Raw genomic sequence first — 25,762 nt, 5'->3', positions numbered from 1 at the left:
AAGTTTGCTGTCGCGTTCTAAACGGGAATCAGTATTAATTTTTCTTAAAACTTTTCCATCCATTTGTATGTGGCCAAACACTGCTGTGATCAAACCAGCAGGTTAAATACTAATGAAATAATTCCCACATAAAAATTACGCAGAAAAACAACCCTAATGCAATTTTACAAGATGTATGTCTTAAGAAAAGTTTTGGTGCGGAGTATCACTGTGGATATTTCAAATATTTAGGAGCCCGCCGTTCGAGTCCGGATACAACAATTCATAAGTAATTTTAAGGGTAATACCAGTGCTCCCGTATTTCCAACTCATGGTGAAAAAAACGACGGAATTGCGAGACAAAGTGGCAACTTGTACGCACCCTCTCACGGTGATAGGGAAACTTGCCGCAAAACAAAGTTCAAAATTCACAGTAAATGCATGAGTCGTTTTATATGTCCCCTCTGAAATGAGTTTACGAATTTTTCATTGAATTTCAAGATAATAAGAAAACGGAAATTAGAAAAAGGAAACTTGTGCTTGTTGTGATAGAAGGAATTATTATTGTTTGAAAGTCAAATTGGCCATTATGATAATTTTTTTAATTACACAGGTAAAAATCAGTTATGAAAGATATATTAATTGGTGTCACTCTGATCACGTAGGTTGCAATGAATGACGCAATTCCTGGGGTTGGCAAACTGGACAAAAATGTATCGCAACATTGTTTGGCGAGGGAAGGGAAAAGGAGAGGGGGACTTTTCATGTAACTTACAAGAAGGTCCTCTATGCTCCTTTGTAAAACTCAGTCACGTAAAAATATTTGGCCTTTTCACGTATCGCAAGTAATATCTAAAACCCTTTCACGTTCACGCGAAATTCAAGGCAGTCAATTTGAATAAATAATTGACTTATTTCAGTCTTGACCGGTCGCGTGTGACAAATATGACCTGCTGTCTTATCTCATTTGTTCAATTGTTTTATCGACCATTTGAAGTCCTTCATCTGAAGTCCTGTCAAAACCCTGGTCAAAATCCAACCACAGCTGTTCGAAGAACAATACATACATTTTCAAAACAATTTAAAAATAGCCAGGAATTCATCAAGCAAAACGAAATGGTTCACGAATCACTTTTAATTCAGTTCTAAGTTCAGGGGCCACTCGTTCACGTAGAAAGGAAAAGATCTTATTATCTTTAGGCATGATTCACGATTAAAAAAGTAATCAAATCACAATTCACGACAGAAAAAAACGCCCAATCACGCTTCACGTAAAAAGTGTATGGAACCCTCTCATCAGAGTTAAATTTGGAGATTCCTGTCTACTTAGTTGAGTAGAGGTTTGTCGACCATTTACTAAGGAGAGGCGTGTCAACCGTAAGACAAGAGAAATAAGAGTAATTACGTTTAGCTTGTTTGTATAATCGATTGTCAAAAACAAAGTGATGACTCTAATAGGAGGAATAATTTCGGTTTATTTGAAGTTCTTAATTAGGCTTCATTACAACTTTCCATTGTTCAAGTCAAATCAGTCATGTTTTAACTTATGCTGGGTTCAATAATCAGTCATGTTTTAACTTATCATTGTGACTCTGATCTGGTAGAGTACAATGAGTTGCAACACTCCTGGGGTTAGCCTTATGGTCAAAAATGTATTGCAATATTGTTGGGGGGAGGAGGACTTTGATGTAACTTTTGGAGATGAATTTAAGAAAATTCTGTCTACTTTGTTGAGAAAAGGATTGCCGACTAATCACTAAGGAGGCATGCAGCTGATAGACAAAAGATAGAAGAAACTTATGACCTAATGAATAACATACTATCACCCTGATCACGTAGAGTATTTGGCGAGTTTGCGCAAAACATTTTTTGATTGATCTAAAGTGTATATAAGATGCATCAAGTATTGGGACTTTCGCATTTTGAGGCAGACACTTCTCAAACTGAACAAGATAACTTCACTAGGTAAGGGATGTCTTTGTTTGTTTGTTTGTTTTTTTTTAATAACGTTACATGTTGCAATATAAAAGTTCGAAGGTCGTAGTGTTACTTCTAGCATGTCAAAGTAGGATGCTAGATTTCCACTTCTTAGAGTTAGCGTTTGGAGAGTATAGCCTAGCTCTATGCTTTATTTTGAAAAACGACTGAGACAGAAGTTACTAAGCAGGTAGAAATATGAAATGTTGATAGCGCGAGAAAAGATTACGTGCAAGTTAAAAGTTGATTGCCCGAGTTATGGAAACCTTCACGGAGTTTTGCAGAAAAAGTGCTGTACAGTTTTAAAAAGTTGCTGTTAGAATAATCTCTTGTAACACGGCAAACTGTACACGTTGCTGCTCTTTGAAACTTTATGCTGTTTTTAAATAGAGAGTCTCTTCTAAGAGTGGTTGTGAGGGTATTGACCCAAAACGGGAACAAGGAGGTAATTAAACTGTGAGAAGGACAATTTATAATACGTCTGAGGCACGAATGTCAATATTAAGCAGAATTTTTATTGGTCAGATGGTTGCAGAAAAGTGCTACAAACATCCTTTTAAGATAGGTATGACGAAGATAGAAATTCTTTCAGCAAAGAATAAGGCTAAAGTATGAGCTCAAGTAAGGAGAAGTTGTTGCGAAAGTCATAACTGACAAAATGGGGTTTACCTTCCTCAGATATCATCGGGGCTCACTGAAGTCAGGAGGTACTTAAGACAGTGAAAAGACAACTATGGATTTTTGTGCACTCATCTTTGTGGTTTATCTCGCCATTGGCGCCGCTGCAGGTAAGCCAAAGAAAGAAATTTTCAAACAAAGAAACGGACAAGTAGTCAGATATTGAGGACTTGATCCTGCTGAGCACCGAGTAAGGTTCACTGAGAAAAATCGTTTCATCTGTTTCTGCATTTCCTTAGCTGCCTTAAATTTGTCTCACGGTTTTCAATTTCAATTACATGAAAATTTATCGTTGGGCCATTTCGTAAATTCAGAACGGATTCAAATTTCACACGCATTCTTAGTATCTCACAGCTCACAGTAGTCTGAATTCTAGAATTTGGAAATGATGAACGAGTTATCGAAACGTCATTCGAAATTATTTTCGCTGATTTTTACTCTAAATTGCTTTTTCCAGAGCCTCCGTTATTGTAAGCCAATCATTCAAAAATAAAAGCACTAAAAGGAACTTCGTTCGTTCGTCGGCTCAAACCGAACTCTAGGGTCATGAAACTTTTTTCAGGACAAAACGATGGTGAAACTGTGGTGCTGCGTCGGTGGGAGAGTATAACAGGATAATTTAGTATTAGGGACTTTAAGCAGTCAGGACGGCAACGTCAAGGAAGACTTCGATTAAAAAAATAAATTTCTGCCTTAAATTAGAATTTAAAAAATGGCTGCATTTGTTTACCGTCTCATACGGTGCCACACCTCAACTTCAGCATAACGTAGAGGAAAAAGAAGCGTTGAGTTCCAAGTGGAAATTAAAACAATTTGCCGTCGCGGTTTCGGTTTGCAGACGACGCAAATTGTGGTGATTTCACGTTGTTACATAGGACGGCCAAGAAATGTACAAAGTACTAAAACGCACGTGCTGAGCTATTGTTCTGCCGATTAGATCTTTTGTTTTTCCACGTCCTCGTTGCCGTCATCGTCGTGGTTTGCTTAAGGTCCCTTAGAGTTTAAAAGCTGACGTTTCGAGCGTTAGCCCTTCGTCAGAGCGATAGGAAAACCACAAGTAAACAATAATCGAGAAACGTAATGTGAAGCCTGGATTTACCTCTGACGATTAGCATCACAACTTGTTCTTATGATCTCTTCAGGGCACCAGCCACGTTCCTGTAAAGAAATATACGACCAGAACAGGTAAGGAACGAACAATCACAATCACACAGAAAATTTTTTGCAAGAAAACTAGTCAAAGCAAGAAGCGCAGAGAAAAGGGAAAGAAATCATGTATTAACTTTCACGACACTGCTACAGGATTGTGCCTAAGGAAAGGAAAAAAAACACATCCGTATAAGATATTCAATAGTTTTTCCTCTAAGAAAGAGTGGAAAAAAACTTATAAAATTGAAATCCCAGGGAGTCAGTTTTTATCTAGAGGTGGAAGGTGTGGCCTCCATTGCTGACCGATACTATAGGAATTTTAGGAAGGGATTCAAGAGAAAATGAACTGCGTTGGTTCCTTATATTAACGGAGCGGATCTGATATCCCGTTAAGATACACATCAAGTACCCATTTCGAATACCTACATAGCCATGTAACAAGCCTCTACTTGTTGAAAAAATGAAGACGTCTTTAGTATTTTCATTGACATACAGTGATAGTACTAAACCATGACTTCTCAGCAGCCTTTCTTATATGTAAATGCAAAAATTCTGCCTATTACCTTCTTATATTATGAAGCAGTTTGTGAATTAATGCTCGATGTTCATAACGACGGTGCACCTTCTAACATCATAAAACTTTTCACGAGAACTTCAAACATCTATACATATACTACTCGCTCATTAACGTCACAACTCTTAAACGTTAGGTAGTCCAGGCTTAAAATGCAAAGAAAGGCCTTTTCGCGTGTTGGTGTCAAAGTCTGGAATGAGATACCTAGTGAATATAAAAACTTCTCAAAGAAAATCTTTCAAAAAAAGAAACAAAAAGAGCTCTTCTCAATATTCTAGATAATGAAGATTCTTATATGAGGCCTGATGAGATAGTGCTAAAATTCAAACACAGCAAAATTGAACCAAATTGAACCAGTTCTACAATATTTTTCGTGCAAAAAAACTTAAAAACTCTAGGACTTATTCTCCTCTACAATGAACATCTGTCATTTTCCTTTTTTTCTTTTCTTGTGTATCATTTGGCTTTTTATGTTGTATTTCTTCATTTCCGTTTTATTTCCAGTGTAATCAAATTAAGTTAGTTAAGAAAGAAAAATGAATTGACCCGTTCTCGATTAGCATTTGCTATCTGCGAGTCAAAGGAATATCTTGCAAATATGTATGAAAATAAAAATAAAAATGTGTGCGTGTGTTTTTCAATGCCATTTCACGTAGTTCTACTTCATGACCGTCCAAGAAATTAATTTATGAGTCAACTCTTTCCCCAGCGCCAGCTCCAACAAGGCATATACCCTCAGGTTAGACAATGGAGATCTGCCGGTGTACTGTTCCATGAGTGGGGAGCTCGGAGAATGCGGAGATGGCGGATGGACGCTGGTCATGAAGATTGATGGTGAAAAGGCATGTTTGAGATTCCGTAGCTCTACCAATTCAATGGACTTCTGTTCTTCGAGTTTTCTGAATGAAAACTAACTCGTTTCTTATTTCGCCCACTCCTGTTTGTTGTAAAGTAATCATGAGATTACATTGAGCGATCCTAGATATATTTTAGTTACTCAAAATGTTTTCCTACTCTCAAAACATAAAAGATATTGGAATATGGTCATCCTTCAAGAGGAATGTCCTTCGAAATTTTCTTCACTTCATGACTCAGCCTTTTTTGAACTTTGAGACGAGAGTGACATGTATCTCTAGCACCCTTTTTCATTGATTATGCAAAGTAATCACAATTTTAAGACAATCAGAGGGGATGAAACGGCAAATGACAAGTTAAAGTAAACAAATTAAAACAAAAAAAATAAAAAACAAAAACAAAAAAAAGGAAACTGTTCAAAGAACAGGAAGGCTCGAGTGATTAAGTCAAGACTAACTTTAGAGCGCTTTAAGATTGACAACCAAAACCAAAGTATTTACAAACGCCAATCAGAGGAAAGGAAAATACCTTAGAGAGCCAATTAATGAGAACTCAAATTGAAAACAAGCAAACCATCCAAAGCGCGGGAAAACGAGGGCGACCAAGTCGTGATTCGTGCTAGTGTTACATCTGATTGGTTGAGAGAGTACAATGCAATGCAATCACGCCTTACTTTCAATTGAAAATTGCTTTTTTATAGCATCCTACCAGTTGAGGGACTGGCGTAAGTTTGATGGAGCACTCATAAAGCAAAGGGAAGCAGTAACAATTCAATTCCGAATTATTTTCGTTTCTAACTTGGAAATTGCTTCATCTTGCAGAACACGTTCTGGTATGGTTCAAACAGGTGGTATGACAGGTCTTCATTCTCTCCCCAAAATGGAGACACTGGGTTGGATCACTTGGAGACTCTGTTACCAACCTACTGGAGCACCTCCTTCACCAAGATCTGTCTCGGTATGAAGGTCAATGGAGTAACCAGGTTCTTGCAAGTGGATAAGGCAGCAGCCTCACTGGATGACCTCATTGCTGATGGTGAATACCGTCCTACTTCGCTGGGTAGGGATGAATGGAAGACGCTGATTGGTCCCGATGCCTCTCTGCAGCTTAAATGTAACAAAGAAGGGTTCAACTCGCAAGGAACTATGCACCGTACCTCGAGAGTTCGAATTGGAATCATCGCTAATCAAGAAAACGATTGCAACTTCCCTGATTCCAGAATCGGATTTGGTGGAGGAGGGTCAGGATTCGAAAACGCCTGTGGAAACGGAGCCTCGTGGAGTGCGGACAACGGAGACAAAAATATCAAGGCTTTCGGCTACATCTTCGTTCAGTAAAGAAGCTAAACTGCTCTGCTTAAGGAAAAAGTTGCATGCGACGTAAAGCGATGATCATGCTCTAATTTCAGTAATGGGGATTTTAAATGTAGGTTTTTGCTTTTGCACTTACGCGAAAGAACAATAAAAGTGGGTTAATGAATCTAAATCACATCTCTTTATATGCATTTCTCTGTAATTTTTTTACTTTTTTTCCCAGAATCGGCCAAAAATTTACTTCTCCTTATTTTATCAACACGCTGTTTGGCTAGAAACGCAATTTTTGATAATCGTTATTAGCATAAATTATCACAATATAGCGCGGGCGCAAGGCCTACCTATTTCCTGAGGAGCTACCATGGTAAAAATCCTTATGTATTGCACGGTCGTGCGTCTATCACATGACGTGTGCAATTTCACTTTGGCTGAAAGTCCCCGTTGAGTTTAGCCATGATTTTAAAAATGTGCAAGATTTTTTCCTCGCTCTATCCCGACTGAGATCGACCTTTTGGAGCTTTGAAAATAAAACATGCCAAATAATACTCTTTTTTAAAAAAATGGACATGTAATTCTTTCAAGCGACGAAATTAGTTTTAGAGTTGATGACAATTCACTCTCAAACGCGATGCGAATTATGGCTGAAAACAAAACCAAGCTTTCTGACTTCAACTGAGATTTCGCCACGTTGGGTAATCCTCATTAATCCATTAGCCCCTAAGAGTGACTACTGTTTCCTTACTCGGAACTGGTTAGATCAAATGACCACCACAAACCGTATAATATTAAGCCAAGCTTTAATAATTATTCTATCTTAAAGAAATACATTTATAATTCGCAATTAGAACAAACGCAAATCAAGTCTTTATCTTGTAACTAAATTAAAAAACTTCAATATAAACTTACTTCTGTGGCGGGTCGTTACAACAGTCTCACTTTACGGGTTAGCAGATTCTCCAGGTAAGCGGATTTAGAGACAGAAAAACGATAACAAAATAACTTCTTTCTCACTTCGATTCTGCTGAAAAACTGACTTAAACATAATAATCTAACGCTTTTAAATCAATCTATTGAATTAATGTCAATCACGATTCTTGTCTGTCAACACGAGGCAACGCCTATTTATTAAACGAAACAACTACCATCTAAATTCTCCTTACTCTCTCCTCCCTGAATCAAACGTGAAAGTCATGAGAATAGAGGTGAAGATCACCAACTGAAGCAGCTCTTGATTATTAAACAAATTCTCCTTGTCAGCCTCTTTGGAAATGTATAGAGAACAGTATGGAGAATATGCATGCTGATGTTAAACGGTAAATATGATTTTGAAGTGTTAACATGTCCTAAAAGTGTTGTTTAATTTTTTAAATCGTACAATTTTGAGATTTTTCAACACAAAACTATGCAATTTTCTGGTGGTAAATTCTAGTAGACAACAATTCAAGCAAGGTAAATCCACCACACGGGTCTCGTAAATGCAAGAAATTTGTAAGTTATTCGGTTTGTTTACCGAACAGTTGACGCACATGACGCGTTCTTTCCACTTACACAGGCATGACGTGTTCATCGTCTTATAACACTTTCCAGTTACAAGCAAGACGCTTACACTGTCCTGTTAGTGCTTAAATTGGGCTAGTAATAACCAATCGCGTTCGAGAATTTTGTTCCATTTTTGATTAATTCTAAGATAACATTTTCCGGATGAACTTCCCCATCTACTTTCGCTTAAGACTACAGTCTACAGGTTTTTTACTATAGGTTTCCTGATAGTTACCATTATCTGATTGGAAAAGATGGTTGAGATAAAGATTGGTTACGGTCGTATGAAAACTTGGAGGATTTTCGCTTATTTGTAGGCGGGCATGTGGAGGATGTGAAGAACAGACCGGATACTGCAATTTTCTTAGTTCAAAATAAAACCAACTGACAGGTCTAAGACTGAAGATAGAAAATACTTCTACTGGGGTTTTGATGTGCTTATAAACATTGAAAGCATTTACTCTGCATACTATGCTTTCAATGCCGGGCGGGTAAGTCACATGTGTGCGCTGTTTTTTTTCCTTTTCTCTACGAGTGAATGAAAGTTATGGTTTCCAATTTATTGCCATGTTTGTTGGGTTTCTGTGCGAATGAGCTGACTTTCTAAGGTATAAGAGACTAGTGTCCTGTCAGTTCGTTTCTTTTAACCCGTTATACACCTAACATAAGTATGCACATTCTCCATACTGTTAATCTTACAATTCCTAAGGTGCTGACAAGGAGAATTTGTTTCACGATCAAGAGCTTCTTTTGTAGCTGATCATTTCCTTTATTCTTGTGACCTTCATATGTGATTCAGGGGAGTTATTGCAAGGAGAAATTAGATGCTAGTCACTCTGAGGGTTGTAAGGGTTAATATTGCTGATGGTGCATGTAGCCATACAGCTATCGCTCTGTGCGATTTGGATGCAACTATTAGAAGGAATGAGCTGGAGACTTCCACCGTTGTATCCTACCTTTGGGTGAAACTGAAAATAATTACAGAAAATGCTGTACCAATGGAAGATGTTAAACTGCAAAAATCAGATTATGGAAAAAAAAAACTAAGGATTGTCATGAACCTCATGACTCGAAACCTCCGTGTTCTCTCACCCAATCATTTCAAGAGAAGCTTTGTAATACTTTGTTGGAAGCTGCCCCCTTCATGTGTAACTTTGTACTTTATGACGATACCCCCAGTACAAGCTGTGAATGAGGAAGAACACTTGGACCAGATCACACCTGCTAACATCGATCATGAGGAAATTGTAGAATATGCAAAAGTTTCTTCCGTTAAAGAATTAGCTGAAATAATTATTGCTCAAAATAATTTTACAACTTTGCCAAATCCTACATATGAGCAATGTAGTAACTTTTTAGAGTTTCTACATCATTGTAAGTTTGAAACGGAAGCAAAATTTTAGAAAACATTAGGTCAAAGTACTGGTAAACAACATTTTGGTTTCCATAGAGGGCAAGGAGGACAACAACTCCAATTTTGAATAAAATTGCCACATAAAAGAGATAACCAATGCCAAAATTACAGTGAAGCTGCTAATGAATAAGCGCCCCCTCGATGAGGATATAACACCCCCCAGCTTTCATGGGGTCATGAAAAGGAAGGTGTGGCTATAAAAGAGAATTTCAAGGAACATTAAACAAAACATAAGGATATGGATAGAGGGGTGAGTTTTTAAAGAAACTGTGGTGCTGCGTCGGTGGGAGAGTATAACAGGGTAATCAACTAAGCTGAGGACGCAAAATTGGCCTCTGTATAAAAATTACAAAGCTGACGTTTCGAGCGCTATCCCTTTACTCTTAGCAGGGTTTGGAGGATTTTCAAGTGGAATGGAGGGGGGGGGGGGTCGCTGGATTTTCGAGTGGAATGGAGGGGGGATCACCCGTCGCGAACAGGGTGTAATAATCGTGGTTCAGACAACTCGTATAAATTACTCCTTCATCGTATAAATCACTTCGTGCTCAGAACGTCACTAGAAAAAAAACTCCTTCTCTAATCGAAGAAAAAAAAAACTTATCCTTCAACAAAATTCACGTGATCAAACCGGTTCAAACAAGAATCTGATATAAACAAAACGCAGTGTCCTATTGCACCGATGAAGTTGTAAATGCAGTAAAGTTCAACGATTCCTACACAGAGGGGAATTATGGGAAATTTAATGTTATAAGGGAGGGGGGGGAAGGTGGGTGCGTTGGGGATCATAATACTACAGAGCCGTAAGGGAGATCAGTTTAATTTCATTGACACAACCAAAATACTCCGACCACCCCTCCCTCCCCTCCCCGGTGATAAAAAATGACCCGTCCTCGGAAAAAGCGTTATCAACTCAGTTGATAAAAATGCAAATTATCTATTATTTAAGGTCTTTTAACATGGTGGAATTGCCAAATATACAACAAAAAAAGCTGAACATATTCTTGATTATGATTATGCCTATGCAAACCAAAAGCCAAAGAGATCAAAGTGGCCAACCAGAGGACAGATATCTCAAGGAGCCAATGAGAGCTCAAAGCAAAAACAAAGAAACTGCTGAAGCGCGGGAAAACGCGGGTGACCAATTTGCCATTGGTTGTGGCTATTCATCTGATTGGCTGAGACGGTTGCACGAGCTATCGAGACCAATATATGATAAGTGCTTTTTTTGTGATAAAAGGGAAAAAAAGAGAAGACGATAAGTATTGTAATGTCCGTAATAACAGGAGGGACAACCATGATAAGAAACTGAGACTTTTACTCAGTCAAATCTACATGGTGACTGACAACGAATATTTAAGAGGCCGTGACTGTAAATATCGAGAATCGTTGGCCAGGCTAAAAAAAACGAAAATTCTGATAATTTGCCTAGAAAACCCTTTTTAGGGAGATATGTTCAAAAAAATTATTTTAAAGTTTGAAAAATCGAATGTGTCCGAGGAAATGGGGAAAAACGAAAACTCGGGTTTTTACCTAATTAATTATTTACCTAATTAATTATGCAAAAAATACAGTAAAATCAACCAACTTTAGTGTGCGAGTACTGAAGGAGGATGTTTGGTAAGAAATCGGGGGTGTTTTTACTTCAAATTATTATTCATTTAATTTTTATTTGTGGCATTTTAAGGAGCTTTGGTTTAATTTTAAAATTCACATGATTTTTTAACGAAGTGCTGTCAAACGCTTGTTGCAAAAAGCGAAAAATCGAGCAACTTCAAGCCTTCAAAACGCGTCTTGGTATGTGTGACATCATGTCAAACTACATGCTGACACAAAGTTTGGTCCTTATACTAACACAATATGGAATAAAAAGTCTGGGTAACTTAGAAAAGTGCCTAAAAAAAAAAGGGTTTGCAACGCACTGTGGCCAAGGTCAAGAATTTGCATGATGCAAATCGGTTGTAGAAATCGTACTTGAGAGCTATGAAGTAAACAAGATAGTTAAAGATGGTTAAAAAACTCCTTGATATGGAAATGATATGAAACTATAGAATAAAAAATCCGCAGACACTGCTGAAGAGGGCTGTAGAAAGGTAAAAACCCGAGTTTTCGTTTTTCTCCATTTTCTCGGACACATTTGATTTTTCAAACTTCGAAATATTTTTTTTGAATATATCTCCCTAAAAGGGTTTTCCAGGCAAATTGTCAGAATTTTCGATTTTTTTAGCCTGGCCAGCGACTCTCGATATTTACAGTCATAAGCTCTTAAGTAGTTGAACTTGCGGGAGCGGGTCCCTGGAGGAAGCACATGCTACTCAGTTTTACAATGTAACGCATCTTATTATAACAATGTCCTGCGGCGAAGTTTAAAAAAAACCCAGAGGGCGAGCCGTATTGTTAATCCAGAGGTCTCCCTAAACTTTACTTGTGATCACCTTGTTTCTTCTTTTACTTCGGGATCATTCGCAGCGATTTTTTAAAATGCTATTCTGCTCACTGGGAGCAAGCGAATATCGTTTAGAAAGTCTCGAAATTAAGTTTAGAAAGAAGCGATTAAACGCTTCAATTTGTTTATGCATTAAGTCTCTGCCACTCTCTGAACTATTTTCTTTGGTGTCGGAAAAGTGGATGTATCTCAAGGCTACATGCGGGGCACTAGCCTTGACGTTAAGCCCCCTGAATTTTTATCCGCTAAGCTGGCCCGAAGGCGGGTGATGGCTTGTATGAGGCAAATCATTGGCTGGCTTTTGGCCGAAGTTTTCAGTAGCCTCCCCAGTTATCACGTAGTCTCATTAAAAGTAAGAGGCACTCAAGACAGTGAAACTGCAGCGATGAAGTTTTGCACGGATAACGGTTTGGTTTATCCCGTCATTGGTGATGCCGTTGTCGTTTTATAACAGTCTATTTTGCAATGACATAGAAAATACTCGTACTGTTAGTTTTTGCGATACATCAGCTTCCACATCACAATTTTTTTCAAACGACAGCGATCATACGCTACTACATAAGGCAATGAAATAATCTGAAAAAAAAAATTGAAGCAAGAAATGCTTCTTCGTCGTGGAAATAAAATATTACATATCCAGTTCTTTCTTGTGTTCGATGTACATGGTCCTTGTGTGCAGAAATATACAAGAGCTCCTCTCTCATTGCTAAGGGGCGTCCTGAACAAAGACTTCCGCAAGGAACAAACTGAGAGAGAGTCGTCGAACCTCAGCTTCAAGAGCAGATCTAAGACTTCGAGAACTTTGGGGAAAAGAATCTGAGGCTAAAGAACCGAAATCAGTGCAGTAAAAAGAAACTTTGTAACTCCTAAAAAAAAAATAACGAAATTTCGAGTTTGTATAAAGAAAAATTGCAAGGGTAGTGTTTTTTTTAACGGAAGTGGTGGTCATCATATGAATTTTAAAATCATAATGACCTTGCCTACGCTTAAAGTAATAATTCTTTAGTTTACCGACAGCCATTACTCATTTTGGAAAATCTTGAGTCCGTTTCACGCACGAATTGTAGAAAATTCACACTCACGAATTCAAAAAGGAAACTCGTGTGCTAAGATTTTCACGAAATGAAAGTAAAAATTCACGGGTCACTGATATTTCAGGTAGCAAATCACGCCTAACGCTGATTCATAGCTTCACGTACAATAACGCTCGCCTTAAAGGAAATTTGACGTGTCACATTAATTTCGGCCCTAAACACGCATCACGTTTGCTATTATCACTTGGCTCGAAAGATTTGATGAATCAATTCATAACTTAACGTACGAATAACGCTCGCCTTAAAGGAAATTTCACGTGTCGCATTAATTTTGGCCTTAATCACACATCACGTTTGCCATCATAATTAGGCTTGAAAGATTTGATGAATTACTTACGTAACTTAACGTACGAATAACGCTCGCCCTAAAGGAAATTTCACGTGTCGCATTTATTTTGACCCTAAACATGCATTACGTTTTCCATTATCATTTGGCTTGAAAGATTTAATAAATTACTTAGATAACTTTACGTACGAATAACGCTCGCCTTAAAGGAAATTTCGTGTGTCGCATTAATTTTGGCCTTAATCATATATCACGTTTGCCATCATGATTAGGCTTGAAAGATTTGATAAATTACTTTGGCTCTTGCGTCGTCAGTATCTATGGTTATTCGAATTTCGTCTAAAGCATGAATACCATTTTGAATCAGAATTGCTATTGGTCAGTTGATTAAAGAAAATTGGTAAAAATAGCTTCTTAACATAAGTCCGATGAATGTAGAAATTCTCGCAACAAATCATAAGGCTTAAGTACAAACTGAAGTGCGGTGAAATTGTAGTAAACGTCAGCGGCGATTCATGTGTTTAAAAGTTGGCGTTTGTTAAAACATCCTCACTAATCATCGAGTCTCGCTGAAATCAAGTGTATTCAAGGCAGTGAGAAGACGAAAGCGATGAAATTTTGTGCGCTCATCTTTCTGGTTTATCTCGCAATTGGCGCTGTTGCTGGCAAAAAAAAAAAACTTTGCAGCCAAATATTGGACAAGTTGTCAGATCTTGAGGACCTGATTAACAAGAAACAGGACTGCTGTGTACCAGGTAAGATGTAGAAGATCGTTTCTGTTGTTTTTAAGGTCACCGCTTTGTCGGTCCGTCAATTCTGAATTTTGGTTGGATCAAAAGTTGTTGTTAACATAATTTGGAATATCCACATTTATCCAGTTATGACTGATTGCCTTATAGTTTTTCTCATCTCATACCTGCAGAGCCTGTCACGCCCCCAAGTTCCTGCAAAGAAATATACGACAAAGACAGGTAAGGAACGAACGATCGTTAAATTTGTGCCTGAGCGAGGGTAGATGGCAAACAAACATATCATGAAAATCCTTTTACAAGAAAAGTGCGCAAAAGAAAACAACGTTGTAAAAAGGCTAGAAAAAAAAAAAAAGAAAAAAAGAAAGAAAGAAAAAAGAAAAACATGCATGCAAAATTTGAACGCAAAATAATTTATGCCAGTTGAGAATTTCACATCTCGTCTCCGTTGCATCTAAGGATCAGTAATTATTAATCACCTACGAGGGTCATAGCAAAATTTATCATAGCCCCCTCAGGGTCTGTGGTTATCTGATGACCCTTCCTCATTGGCAATGAAATTTCTACAGTCCCCCTTTTATACTCTGATGGCGTAGACTGACCACCCCCCCCCCGTTGCCCTTTAAAAACCTTGTGTTCCGCCTTAACTCCCCGACATTCCCCCCCCCCCCCCTTCTCTTTTCCCCTTCCAGCCTGGCGCTGACTATTGACTGCTCTATTATGTCTCAGAGAGTTCCGGTTTTTATCCAGGGATTTATATTTTTCCTAATCGATACCAGGAATTGTGTGAATGATTCAAGAGAATATAAAGTAGACTGGATTTGTTGGTTTTGTTCTCTGATATCCTGCTAGCGGGGCTCTGAGCTCCTGTTTGGCTGCACATGTAACAAGCCCTCACCCGCTGGAAATTTTAAGACGTCTCCGTCCTATTAACCCTGATTTTGCTTATCTCAGTAGTATTCCCATTGACCGCAATAGCGCCAAGCCAAGAAAAAACTTCTCCACTCGTATTCTTTACGATATCACGCTGCGCTGCTTCTTTTTTGCGTTGCGTGACATTCCAAAGAACTACCGCGTAGGATTCAAAGAACATAACACACAGATACTCTCTTATTAGTGCCAGCCCAAACAAGGCGTATGACCTCAAGCTAGGCGATAAAGATGTGTCTGTGTACTGTTCCATGAGCGGAGAGCTTGGAGACTGCGGTGGTGGGGGATGGACGCTGGTCATGAAGACTGACGGTGCAAAGGTATTTCAAACATGTTCAAGGTTCCAAAACCCTACCAATTCATTGTTTTTCGAATGTACGAATGAAAACTTTGATTCGTTTCTCTCACTCCTGTTTGTTTCCCATTGTCTCTCTTAAATCAGTGAATGTTTTATGGAGCACATGAAGGTCTTGGCTCAACCAGGATGCAATGCAGGCTTAGTGAACATTCTCAATATTTTCTGTATAATAATCTACTTGCGCTTCTAATTGGCTGAAAACAAATGCATTCTCATGTAACACGAGTGCAAAGCTGTAACAGGAGTGCAAATTACAAATAGCGCGTGCACGCTTTGAAAGTTCGTCTGTCTTGACTTCTGTGATGTTTTTTTTCATGTACATTATTAAAAGCAGTAACATGATTTCTCTTGCTTTTTGTCGTGTTTGTTTCGTATTTGCGAAAATGAAGCCATCGAAAAGAGGCCGTCCTGCACAATGGAAAGCCACCATATTATATGGTTTGTTAGATCAATTCTAAAAGCCTGGGGATAAGGCAAGAAAACAAACAGCGAGTCCTTTGAGGCCCTGCTAGGCAGCATTTCGCAGGATAATCAAACAGAAGGCTCCTCTCGGCACTTGAAAGACCGTCAAACGGGGAAACATTTATAATCCATCGCAAGTTTAATTCCATGGAATTTTTTGAGTAACCTTTCTCTCCCGGTTAGATCAAATTCAGATATGCATTTCTCCAAAATTTCCTTTCATTATTCTTTTTATATTTAAGCGTATTTTGAAACGCTTCTTGTTTTTATTAAAAGTGGAGTGTGACGAATTTATTCGTAAGAGGCGAAGCACTTCTTTTACGAATCCTTTCTTTGCGCTTGATGAATGACACCGGCGTTTCACTGGTACGAATAAATATTTAAGTATTCGAAGGTCTCTATCTCTTTGTAATACGTTTCGACGTCAAGGATCGAGTCCCTGTTAAATCTTTTGCTTTTGTACACTTTTGTCGAGTACATAATTTCTGAGTCTGATATTTCTTCCGTGAATAGTGATTGTATCGTGGCAAGAGAATATATATTCTTTTGATCGTGGCTCAACGTAGCTGTTTGGCCGTCTTACAAATTCTTCAATTTTGTCTTTGGTTCTGTTCTGCAGACCGGAATCGTCGTCCATTATGAGCGATTTAGTTTAGTTTTCAGTGTCGTAAAACCAAAACCAAAGTAATCACAACGGCCAATCAAAAGAAAAAAAATATCCCGGACAGCCAATGAAAACTCAAAGTAAAAACAACCAAACTGCCTAAAGCGCGGGAAAACGCAGGCGACCAAGATGTGTGTAGTGTTAGTTTTACATCTGATCGGTTGAGTGGCGCGAGTTTTAATTTCTGGACCAATCACAATGCGAGGTAAAGCAAAACCAATGAAATCTCGGATTACTTTCGACATTCAGTTGAAAATTCCTCTATTAAGGCACCTGACCTGGTGAGAGATTGGCGCGAGTTTGATGGAGCAATCCTAGAGCAAAGAGAAGCGATACTGGTGCAATCACGGATTGCTATAGACACTAGCTTAAAAATTGCCTTTTCTCCAATGCACTGGATACTAAGTTGAAAATTTTCTTTTTCTCGCAGCACACCTTTAGTTACGATTCAAAAGCGTGGTCTTCAATGTCTTCAGTGTCTCCCGAAAATGGAGACACGGGGTTGGATACCTTGGAGACCTTGTTACCAACGTACTGGAGCACGTCCTTTACCAAGATCTGTCTCGGCATGAAGGTCGATGGAGTAACCAGGTTCTTTCGAGTGGATAAGGCAGCAGCCTCACTGTATGCCCTCATTGCTGATGGTCAGTACCGTGCAACCTCCCTGGGTCGAGATGCATGGAAGGGACTGGTTGGTCCCAGAGCCTCCCTCCAGCGCAACTGTAATCGAGAAGGGTTCAATACGCAGGGGAATTCAAAATCTAATCCTAAGGTGCGAATTGGTATCATCGCTAACGAGCAAAATGAATGTAATTCCCCTGATTCCAGAATCGGGTTTGGTGGATGGGGAGTGGTAGCCGAAGTCCCGTGTGGAAACGTAGCCAGGTACGGCGGGGACAACGGAGACCAAACCATTAAAGCCTTCGGATACATCTTCGTTCAGTAAAGACACTGAACTGCTCTGCTCAAGGAAAAAGCTGCATATGACATAAAGCATGCTCTTATCTCAGTAATGGGGATTTTAAATGTGGGTTTTTGCTTTTGCTATTAAATGAAGGGAAAATAAAAGTGGGTCAATGAATCAAAATGATGCTTCTTAATTTGTGTGTGGTAGTTACTCGAAGGAGGTGGTGGTGTATAGTTTTTGTTCCCTCCACGAAGTTGCTTTACTTAAATCATATCAATACACTGTCTTTATGGGAGCCTTTTTTTCTCTTGACAACATAATTCGTTCAGCAAGGGCTAAATTCTAAAAACTAAAATTACACAAAATAAATGCCAGAAAATGACAGACCTCTCGTTATTTATCGCCTGAAGGAGAGGGGCTGGGGTCTTCAAATATAGTTACCATATCTTTGATTCATCCACCATGTCGTCGAATAGGCGCCTACCTCGACCGACTTCCGTAATCGACCTGCAGTCCCGTATCTTTTCGATGGGTACGATCAGTAAACAAGCGACAAAACAGTTAGGACCTGATTTGTTTTTCTGCACTTCTTTCGAAGCAAAAATCGTTTCTTTTGCAAAATGTCCTTGTAACATAATTTCTCAGTATGTATTTGCCACCCTCCTTGACACCACACTAGTTCCCTATTTTGTCGGAGACTGGGCCCCAACATAATTAAGTTTTGATTGACACTTCACGCAAGTTATCATGCATGTCGCTTTTGAGGGGATGTTTTTTCTTAGAAGAAGGTGTAAAAAAGCACTGAGTGAATTTGAATAAAAAAATTTAAACTAGGAATGGTGTTTTCAAAGCCCCTCATGCTGGAGGGCCGGGATTGAATAGATTAATTTATTTTCTATCTTCTTTGGCGGCATTTATGAAGAATTTCATTTTAAAAAATTGTCATCTATAATTTATTAGAAATTACGACAAATACGCAAATTTGTAACGCAACGTGAAAGGAAAAGATCCGTTCGTTCCACACGGATCATGAATGTTTAAAACGTGATAATTAATGTTTATGACGGAGCTTGAACTTCGATGTGAGCTAGATATCAATTTCGTCAATAAGTTTTCAGTTTCTTGTAATTTGTTTCTAAATATGAATATTCTTGTACGCACTGTTACCCTGTATTTCGAGCATTCGATGTTCCGTCACGTGCGACGATTTTTGCATTCAATTGAAACAGAGTTCACGTTATTTTTGGTTGTTATTTGATAAAAATAAAAATGTTTAACATTTTCCTTTCACAAAGCTGCGTGTTCAATGAATGTCAAGTTCAATTTATCTTTTTCACCAGCACAAAACATTCCTGCTAGGCGACCGATGTCAAAAACGATAGTCAGGCGCGTATGCGAAACTCTAGAGGTAAGCCGTTGAAAATGGGTGATCTCGATGAAGGCAATTTTTTGGACAAAAATTTTTTGGACTCTATTTTTTTCCTTTTTTCTCTTAAGCTCATGTCGCTTGTATTCGGCGGCTATTTTTTCTGCTCTTTAATCTTGCATTCAACTGTAACAAAGTATACATTACTTTTGGTTGTTATTTGATGAAAATAAAACTGTCCATCCTTTTCCTTTCACAACGTTGTCTTTTCAGTAGACATCTCATCCAATAAATCCATCATTACTCTACAAATTTGCGTATTTGTCGTAATTTCTAATATATTATAGGTGATAATTTTTTTTAATGAAATTCTTCATAAATGCCACCAAAGAAGATAGAAAATAAATTAATCTATTCCTCCCCGGCCCTCCAGCATGAAGGGCTTTGAAAACACTATTCCTAGTTTAAATTTTTTTGTTCCATTTCATTCAGTGCTTTTTTGCACCATCTTCTAAGAAAAAACATCCCCTCAAAAGCGACACGCACGATAACTTGCGTGAAGTGTCAATCAAAACTTAATTACATTGGGGCCCAGTCTCCGACAAAATAAGGAACTAGTGTGGGGCCAAGGAGGATGGCAAACACACACTGAGAAATTATGTTATAAGGAAATTTTGAGAAAAGAAGCGCAGGAAAAACAAATCAGATCCTAACTGTTTTTTCGCTTGTTTACTGATTGTGCCCATAAAAAGGATACGGGACTGCAGGACGATTACGGAAGTCGGTCGAGGTAGGCGTCTATTCGACGACATAGTGGATGAATCAAAGATATGGTAAGTATATTCATTGTTTTTGTATCTTTCGGTCTGAGGACCCCAGCCCCTCTCCTTCACGCGATAAATAACGAGAGGTCTGTCATTTTCTGCCATTTATTTTGTGTAATTTTAGTTTTTTTGAATTTGGCCCTTGCTTAACGAATTATGTTGTCAAGAGAAAAAAAGGCTCCCATAAAGACAGTGTATTGATAGGATTTAAGTAAAGCAACTTCGTGGAGGGAGTAAAAATTATACACCACCACCTCCTTCGAGTAACTACAACACACAAATTAAGAAGCATCATTTTGATTTATTGACCCACTTTTATTTTCCCTTCATTTAATAGCAAAAGCATAAACCCACATTTAAAATCCCCATTACTGAGATAAGAGCATGCTTTATGTCATATGCAGCTTTTTCCTTGAGCAGAGCAGTTCAGTGTCTTTACTGAACGAAGATGTATCCGAAGGCTCTGATGGTTTGGTCTCCGTTGTCCCCGTCGTGCCTGGCTACGTTTCCACACGGGGCTTCGGCTACCGGTCCCCATCCTCCAAACCCGATTCTGGAATCAGGGGAATTACATTCATTTTGCTCGTTAGCGATGATACCAATTCGCATCTTAGCACGAGTACTTAAAGTTCCCCGCGTATTGAACCCTTCTCGATTACAGTTGCGCTGGAGGGAGGCTTTGGGACCAACCAGTCCCTTCCATGCATCACGACCCAGGGAGGTTGCACGGTACTGACCATCAGCAATGAGGGCATACAGTGAGGCTGCTGCCTTATCCACTCGCAAGAACCTGGTTACTCCATCGACCTTCATGCCGAGACAGATCTTGGTAAAGGATGTGCTCCAGTACGTTGGTAACAGGGTCTCCAAGTTATCCAACCCCGTGTCTCCATTTTCGGGAGACACTGAAGACCTGGAAGACCACACTTTTGAATCGTAAGTGAAGTTGTGCTGCAAGATGAGGCAATTTTTAAGTTAGTGTCTAAAGTAATCCGGGATTACACCAGTTTTGCTTCACTTCGCTCTATGAGTGCTTCATCAAACTTGCGCCAGAAAATACTGAGAGTGTCCACTACGTCCGTATTGCATGCTGGTTTAGCGTGGCCCTTTAATATGATCTATAGAACATTCACTGACTTAAAAGAGACAAAGGGAAGCAAACAGGAGTGAAAGAAACGAGTCAAAGTTTTCATTCGACATTCTTGAAAAATTACGGTCCCAGGGGTTTCCAGTTTAGAGGGGTTCCACTGTACCTTTGCACCGTCAATCTTCATGACCAGCGTCCATCCCCCACAACCGCAGTCTCCGAGCTCCCCATCCATGGAACAATACACAGACAGATATTTGTTCCCAAGCTTGAGGTTATACGCCTTGTTCGGGCTGGCACTAATGAAAGAGCATCAGAGTGTTATATTCTTTGAATCCTACGTGGTAGTTCTTTGGAATGCCACGAGACGCAAAAAAGAAGCAGCACTGCGTGACATCGCAAAGAATACGCGGGGAAGTCTTGGCTCAGCGCTATTACGGTCAGCGAGAATAATACTGAGATAAACAAAATCAGGGTTAACAGGACGGAGACATGTCACAATTTCCAACGGGTGAAGGCTTGTTACAAGGCTATTTAGGTATTTAAACTGTACTCTTGATGTAAATGAAAGTGATCCTCGCAGTGATGTGCACTACTTAGGCAGTAGTGAAAATAAGGCCTGAAAAAAATTTAGGCCTGTACGGGATTTGAACCCATGACCTCTGCGATACCGGTGCAGCGCTCTACCAACTGAGCCAACAAGCCAACTGGGAGCTGGTCATGATGGTGGTTCCATCATGACCAGCTCCCAGTTGGCTTGTTGGCTCAGTTGGTAGAGCGCTGCACCGGTATCGCAGAGGTCATGGGTTCAAATCCCGTACAGGCCTAAATTTTTTTCAGGCCTTATTTTCACTACTGCCTAAGTAGTGCACATCACTGCGAGGATCACTTTCATTTACGTCTTTATCCGCAGTTCAAATATATGACTTTCATATATTCTTAACCGTCTGTACTCTTGATGTGTAGCCAAACAGGAGCCCAGATCTGCACCATCACGATATTAGAGAAGAATTCTTACAAATCCAGCCGAGTTTACACTCTCTTAAATCACTCACACTGATCCTTACATGTAAAGGGGAAGAGATGTGGGATTCTCAATTTGCATAAATTTTTTTAAATTTATTTTTCTTTTTTTGCGCTTTTTGCTTTGTATATTTTTTTCCTCCAGTGCGCAATTTTTTGTAGAATGATTTTCGCGATATGTTTGTTTGCCACCCACCCTCGTTCAGGCACAAATTTAACGATCGTACGTTCCTTACCAGTCTTTTTCATATATTTCTTTGCAGGAACTTGCGGGTGTTGGCTCTGAAGAGATGAGAAAAACTATCAGGCAATCGATTATAACTGGGTAACTACCAAAATTCCAAACTATGTTAACAATAACTTTTAATCCAGCCGAAATTCAGAACCGATGGACCAAAAAAGCGGTGATGTAAAATTAACGTTAAAACGACAAAAAAAGATCTTCGACATCTTACTTGGCGGATAGCAGGCCTGTTTCTTCTTAATCAGGTCCTCAAGATCTGACAACTTGTTCAATATTCGGCGGAAAAGTTTCTTTTTCTTGCGAGCATCAGCGCCAATTGCGAGACAAACCAGAAAGATGAGCGCAAAAAATTTCATCGCTTTCGTCTTCTCACACTGTCTTGAATACCACTTGATTTCAGCGAGACTCGATGATAAGTGAGGAAGTTATAACAAACGCCAATTTATAAACACATGAATAGCCTCTGACATCTACTTCAATTTCTCTTTAATTGTGTTTATATAGTAAAGTAGTTTGCGGTACCAAAGCACTTTGAAAAGTGATCTTGTACAAAATGCCAACCCTCTATACTACTTTCTATATGATGGAATTATTTGATGAGATCATTTGATGAAATCATTTGATAAAATTATCTGATAAAATCATTTAATGGCATCATTTTAAGGAGTCCTTTTTTAATCACAAAGCGTTGGAATACCATAGGAGAATAGCAATATGATCTGACGGTATTTTTCCATTGGGTGACACAAAAACAGGAAGTTGATGATGTAATATATGAGGGAGTTTCCCGAGGAAATTAGTCATTAGATTGTCATGTGACAATCATTTCTGGGGTGACAATGAGTGACAACATTCCTGGGGTTAGCATAATGATCAAAATTGTATTTCAACATTGTTGGGGGGCGGGGGACTTTTATGTAACTTTTTGGAAATGAATTTTAGAAATTCTGTCTGCTTTGTTAAGAAGAGTTACGATTACGAAAGGGAGGCGTGCAATTGTTAAACAAAAGATGTGAGAAAAGGTAAACTTAGTTTGTTGGTATTGTTTCAATGATCGACTGTCAAAAACAAAGTGATGATAAAGGGGATTATTACTGTTTATTTGAAGTTTTAAATTGGCCATTATGACAACTTTTTCCATTGTTCATGTCAAATGAGTGATGTTTTAACTTACGCTTGGAAAAGTGATGTATCAGGCGTTGAATATTAGGCGAGTGTGCACACAGCATTTTAATTGATCTAAAGTGTATATAAAATGCATTAAGTATTAAGACTTTCGTATTTTGAGGCAGACCACTTCTAAAACTGAACAAGGTAACTTCACTAGGTAGGGGATGTCTTTTTTTTGTAATAACGTTACATGAGGCAATATTAATTATAAAATAATTAAAATAGTACGCGCGCTCTGATTGGCCATAAAACCATTTTACATGAGCGTATGTAAACACGGTTTTCGTTCCTCTTTCATTAGTTATTTTATAAAAGAAAAATGGTTTCCGTGTTTACATAGCCTGATGTAAACACTTGGGAGGTTGGGAGAACACTCTTTCCTACGCTTATCTCGTGTTCTCCCAACCTCTCGCGTGTTTACATCAAGCTATGCACCGAAACGTCATTCGAAATTATTTTCACAGATTTTTCCTCTTAATTTATTTTCCATAGCCTCCGTTATTGTAAGCCACAGGACAAAACGGTGGTGAAACTGTGATGCTGCGTCGTGAGCCGGAGTATAACAGGGTAATTTAGTATTGTCAACTAAGTTGGTAACGTAAATTGCCCATCGTATAGAGTTTAAAAGCTGATGTTTAGAGCGTTAGCCCTTCGTCAGAGCGATAAGGAAACAACATGTAAACAATAATCAGGAAACGTAATGTTAAGGCTGGATCTACCTCTAACGATTAACGTCACAACAAGTTGTTCTCATGGTCTCTTCAGGGCAGCGGTCACGTTCCTGTAAAGAACAATTGCTAAATTTGTGTGTGTGGCGAGAGAGGGTGGCAAATACACAGAAATTTTTTTGCAAGAAAAAATTATTTATGCAAAACAAGAAGCTCAGAAAAAAGGGAAAACATCATGTATCAACTTTCTCGACGCTGTTATAGGATCGCGCCTGAAAAAAGGAAAAAAAACACATCCGTGAAAAATTTTCAATAGGTTTTTCCCTAAGTCAAATAACCTCGGGAGTTCGAATCGAAATCATTGCTGATCAAGAAGGAGATTGCAACTTTCCTGATTCCAGAATCGGATTTGGTGGAGGAGGGTCAGAATTCGAAAATGCGTGCGAAAACGGAGCCTCGTGGAGTGCGGAAAACGGAGACAAAAATATCAAGGCTTTCGGATACATCTTCGTTCAATAAAGAAGCTAAACTGCTCTGTTCAAGGAAAAAGCTGCATGCGACGTAAAGCGATGATCATGCTCTAACTTCAGTAATGGGGATTTTAAATATGGGTTTTTGCTTTTGCACTTACGTGATAAAAATAATAATAAAAGTGGGTCAATGAATCTAAATCACGTCTCTTCAGATGCGTTGTAGTTGCACGCTCGTAAATGTGTTTCTCTTTCACTCCCAGACGCGGCCAAAAATGTAGAGATTTGTGATAATCGTCGTTAGCATAAATTATTATAGCATAGCGCACGCGCAAGGCCTACCTATTTCCTATGGAGCTACCATGTTAAAAATCCTTAGGCATTGCACGGCCGTGCATCTATCACATGACTTGTGCAATTTCACTTCGGCTGAAAGTTCCCGTTGAATTTAGGCGTGAGTTTTAAAAACTTTCAAGACTTCTTCCCCGCTCTATCCCGATTGAGATCGACCTTTTGAAGCTCAAAATGAAAATAAAACATGCCAGGTAATAGTCGTTTCGAAAAACAATGAGCATGTAGTTCTTTCAAGCGACGAAATTAGTTTTAGAGTTGATGATAATTCATTCCCAAACGCGATGTGAGTTATGGCTGAAAACAAACCTAAGCTTTCTGACTTCAACCGAGGCTTTGCTAGCCCCAAAGAGTGACTAGCATCTAATTCTCCTTATCGTATCACCCCTGAATCAAATATGAAAGTTATGAGAATAGATTAGATGATCACCAACTAAAGCCGCTCTTGATTGTTCATCAAATTCTCCTTGTTAGCCTCAAAGCCGGGCGGGTAAGTCACTTGTGTGTGCTGTTTTTTTTCTTTTCTCTACAGGCAAACGAACCTATGGCTTCCAATTTATTTATATGTTATGTTTGGTTTCTCTGCGAATGAGCTGACTCTCTAAAGTAAAAGAGACTAATGCCCTCTCATTTCGTTTCCTTTAATACTGCTGATAGTGCATGTGGACATACAGGTGCTGCTCTGTTCGATTTGGGAGCGACTATCGGAAGAAAGGAGCTGGAGACTTGCACCGTCGTATCTTGCCCTTGGGTGGAACTGAAACGAATTACAGAAAATGCTGTACAAATGGAAGATGTTAAATGGCAAAAATTAGATTATGAAAAAAAAATCTAAGGATTGTCAAAAACCTCATGACCCAAAGCCTTCGTGATCTCTTCCCCAATCATTCCAAGAGAAGTTTTAGAACTCTTTGTTGGAAGCTGCCTCTTCATGTGTTACTCTGTAGTTCATGACAATACCCCTAGTACAAGCTGTGAGTGAGGAAGAACTCTTGGACCAGGTCATACCTGCTGACTGGTGCTGCTGACTGGTGGGTGGGTTGAGGATCATAATACTACAGAGCCGTAAGGGAGATCGGTCTAATTTCATTGACACAACCAAAATACTCCGACCACTCCCCCCTCCCTTCCCCGGTGATAAACAATAACCGGTCCTTGAAAAAAGCGTAAACCAAAGTCAAACGGATG

At 39.0% G+C, this 25,762-nt stretch overlaps 4 protein-coding genes across 5 annotated transcripts; 3 read left to right on the top strand and 1 right to left on the bottom strand.

Moving 5' to 3' along the window:
- Positions 1 to 1,233: 1,233 nt before the first annotated feature.
- Positions 1,234 to 6,697, top strand: LOC149045833 (putative skeletal organic matrix protein 5). The gene is made up of 4 exons (XM_089207217.1): positions 1,234 to 1,944; positions 2,635 to 2,744; positions 3,777 to 3,819; positions 5,067 to 6,697. The coding sequence occupies exons 2-4, from the start codon at positions 2,690 to 2,692 to the stop codon at positions 5,269 to 5,271; spliced, it is 303 nt and encodes a 100-aa protein (XP_089063343.1). The 5' UTR covers positions 1,234 to 1,944; positions 2,635 to 2,689; the 3' UTR covers positions 5,272 to 6,697.
- Positions 6,172 to 6,697, top strand: LOC113677798 (uncharacterized). The gene has a single exon (XM_027194641.2). It carries the CDS (start codon positions 6,172 to 6,174, stop codon positions 6,547 to 6,549), a length of 378 nt encoding a protein of 125 aa, XP_027050442.2. The 3' UTR covers positions 6,550 to 6,697.
- A 7,039-nt stretch (positions 6,698 to 13,736) lies between these two features.
- LOC113677797 (putative skeletal organic matrix protein 5) lies at positions 13,737 to 24,339 on the top strand. 2 transcript variants are annotated; one of them, XM_089207208.1, is made up of 5 exons: positions 13,753 to 14,056; positions 14,224 to 14,272; positions 15,168 to 15,300; positions 16,895 to 17,223; positions 24,092 to 24,339. In XM_089207208.1, exons 1-5 carry the CDS (start codon positions 13,912 to 13,914, stop codon positions 24,270 to 24,272), a joined length of 837 nt encoding a protein of 278 aa, XP_089063334.1. In that variant the 5' UTR covers positions 13,753 to 13,911; the 3' UTR covers positions 24,273 to 24,339. The 2 variants fall into 2 exon arrangements, with proteins under 2 accessions (XP_089063333.1, XP_089063334.1); XM_089207207.1 differs by lacking the exon at positions 24,092 to 24,339 and having other exon boundaries at positions 13,737 to 14,056; positions 16,895 to 17,551.
- LOC149045832 (putative skeletal organic matrix protein 5) lies at positions 19,856 to 22,544 on the bottom strand. The gene is made up of 4 exons (XM_089207209.1): positions 22,127 to 22,544; positions 21,908 to 21,953; positions 20,815 to 20,947; positions 19,856 to 20,512 (listed from the first exon to the last, which is right to left on the bottom strand). Exons 1-4 carry the CDS (start codon positions 22,269 to 22,271, stop codon positions 19,997 to 19,999), a joined length of 840 nt encoding a protein of 279 aa, XP_089063335.1. The 5' UTR covers positions 22,272 to 22,544; the 3' UTR covers positions 19,856 to 19,996.
- Positions 24,340 to 25,762: the final 1,423 nt, after the last annotated feature.

Source organism: Pocillopora damicornis, chromosome 5 (genome assembly GCF_964200805.1).
Source record: "Pocillopora damicornis chromosome 5, jaPocDami1.2, whole genome shotgun sequence".
In the NCBI taxonomy this organism is placed as follows: Eukaryota; Metazoa; Cnidaria; class Anthozoa; order Scleractinia; family Pocilloporidae; genus Pocillopora; species Pocillopora damicornis.
This window is presented reverse-complemented; position numbering and strand designations above follow the sequence as displayed.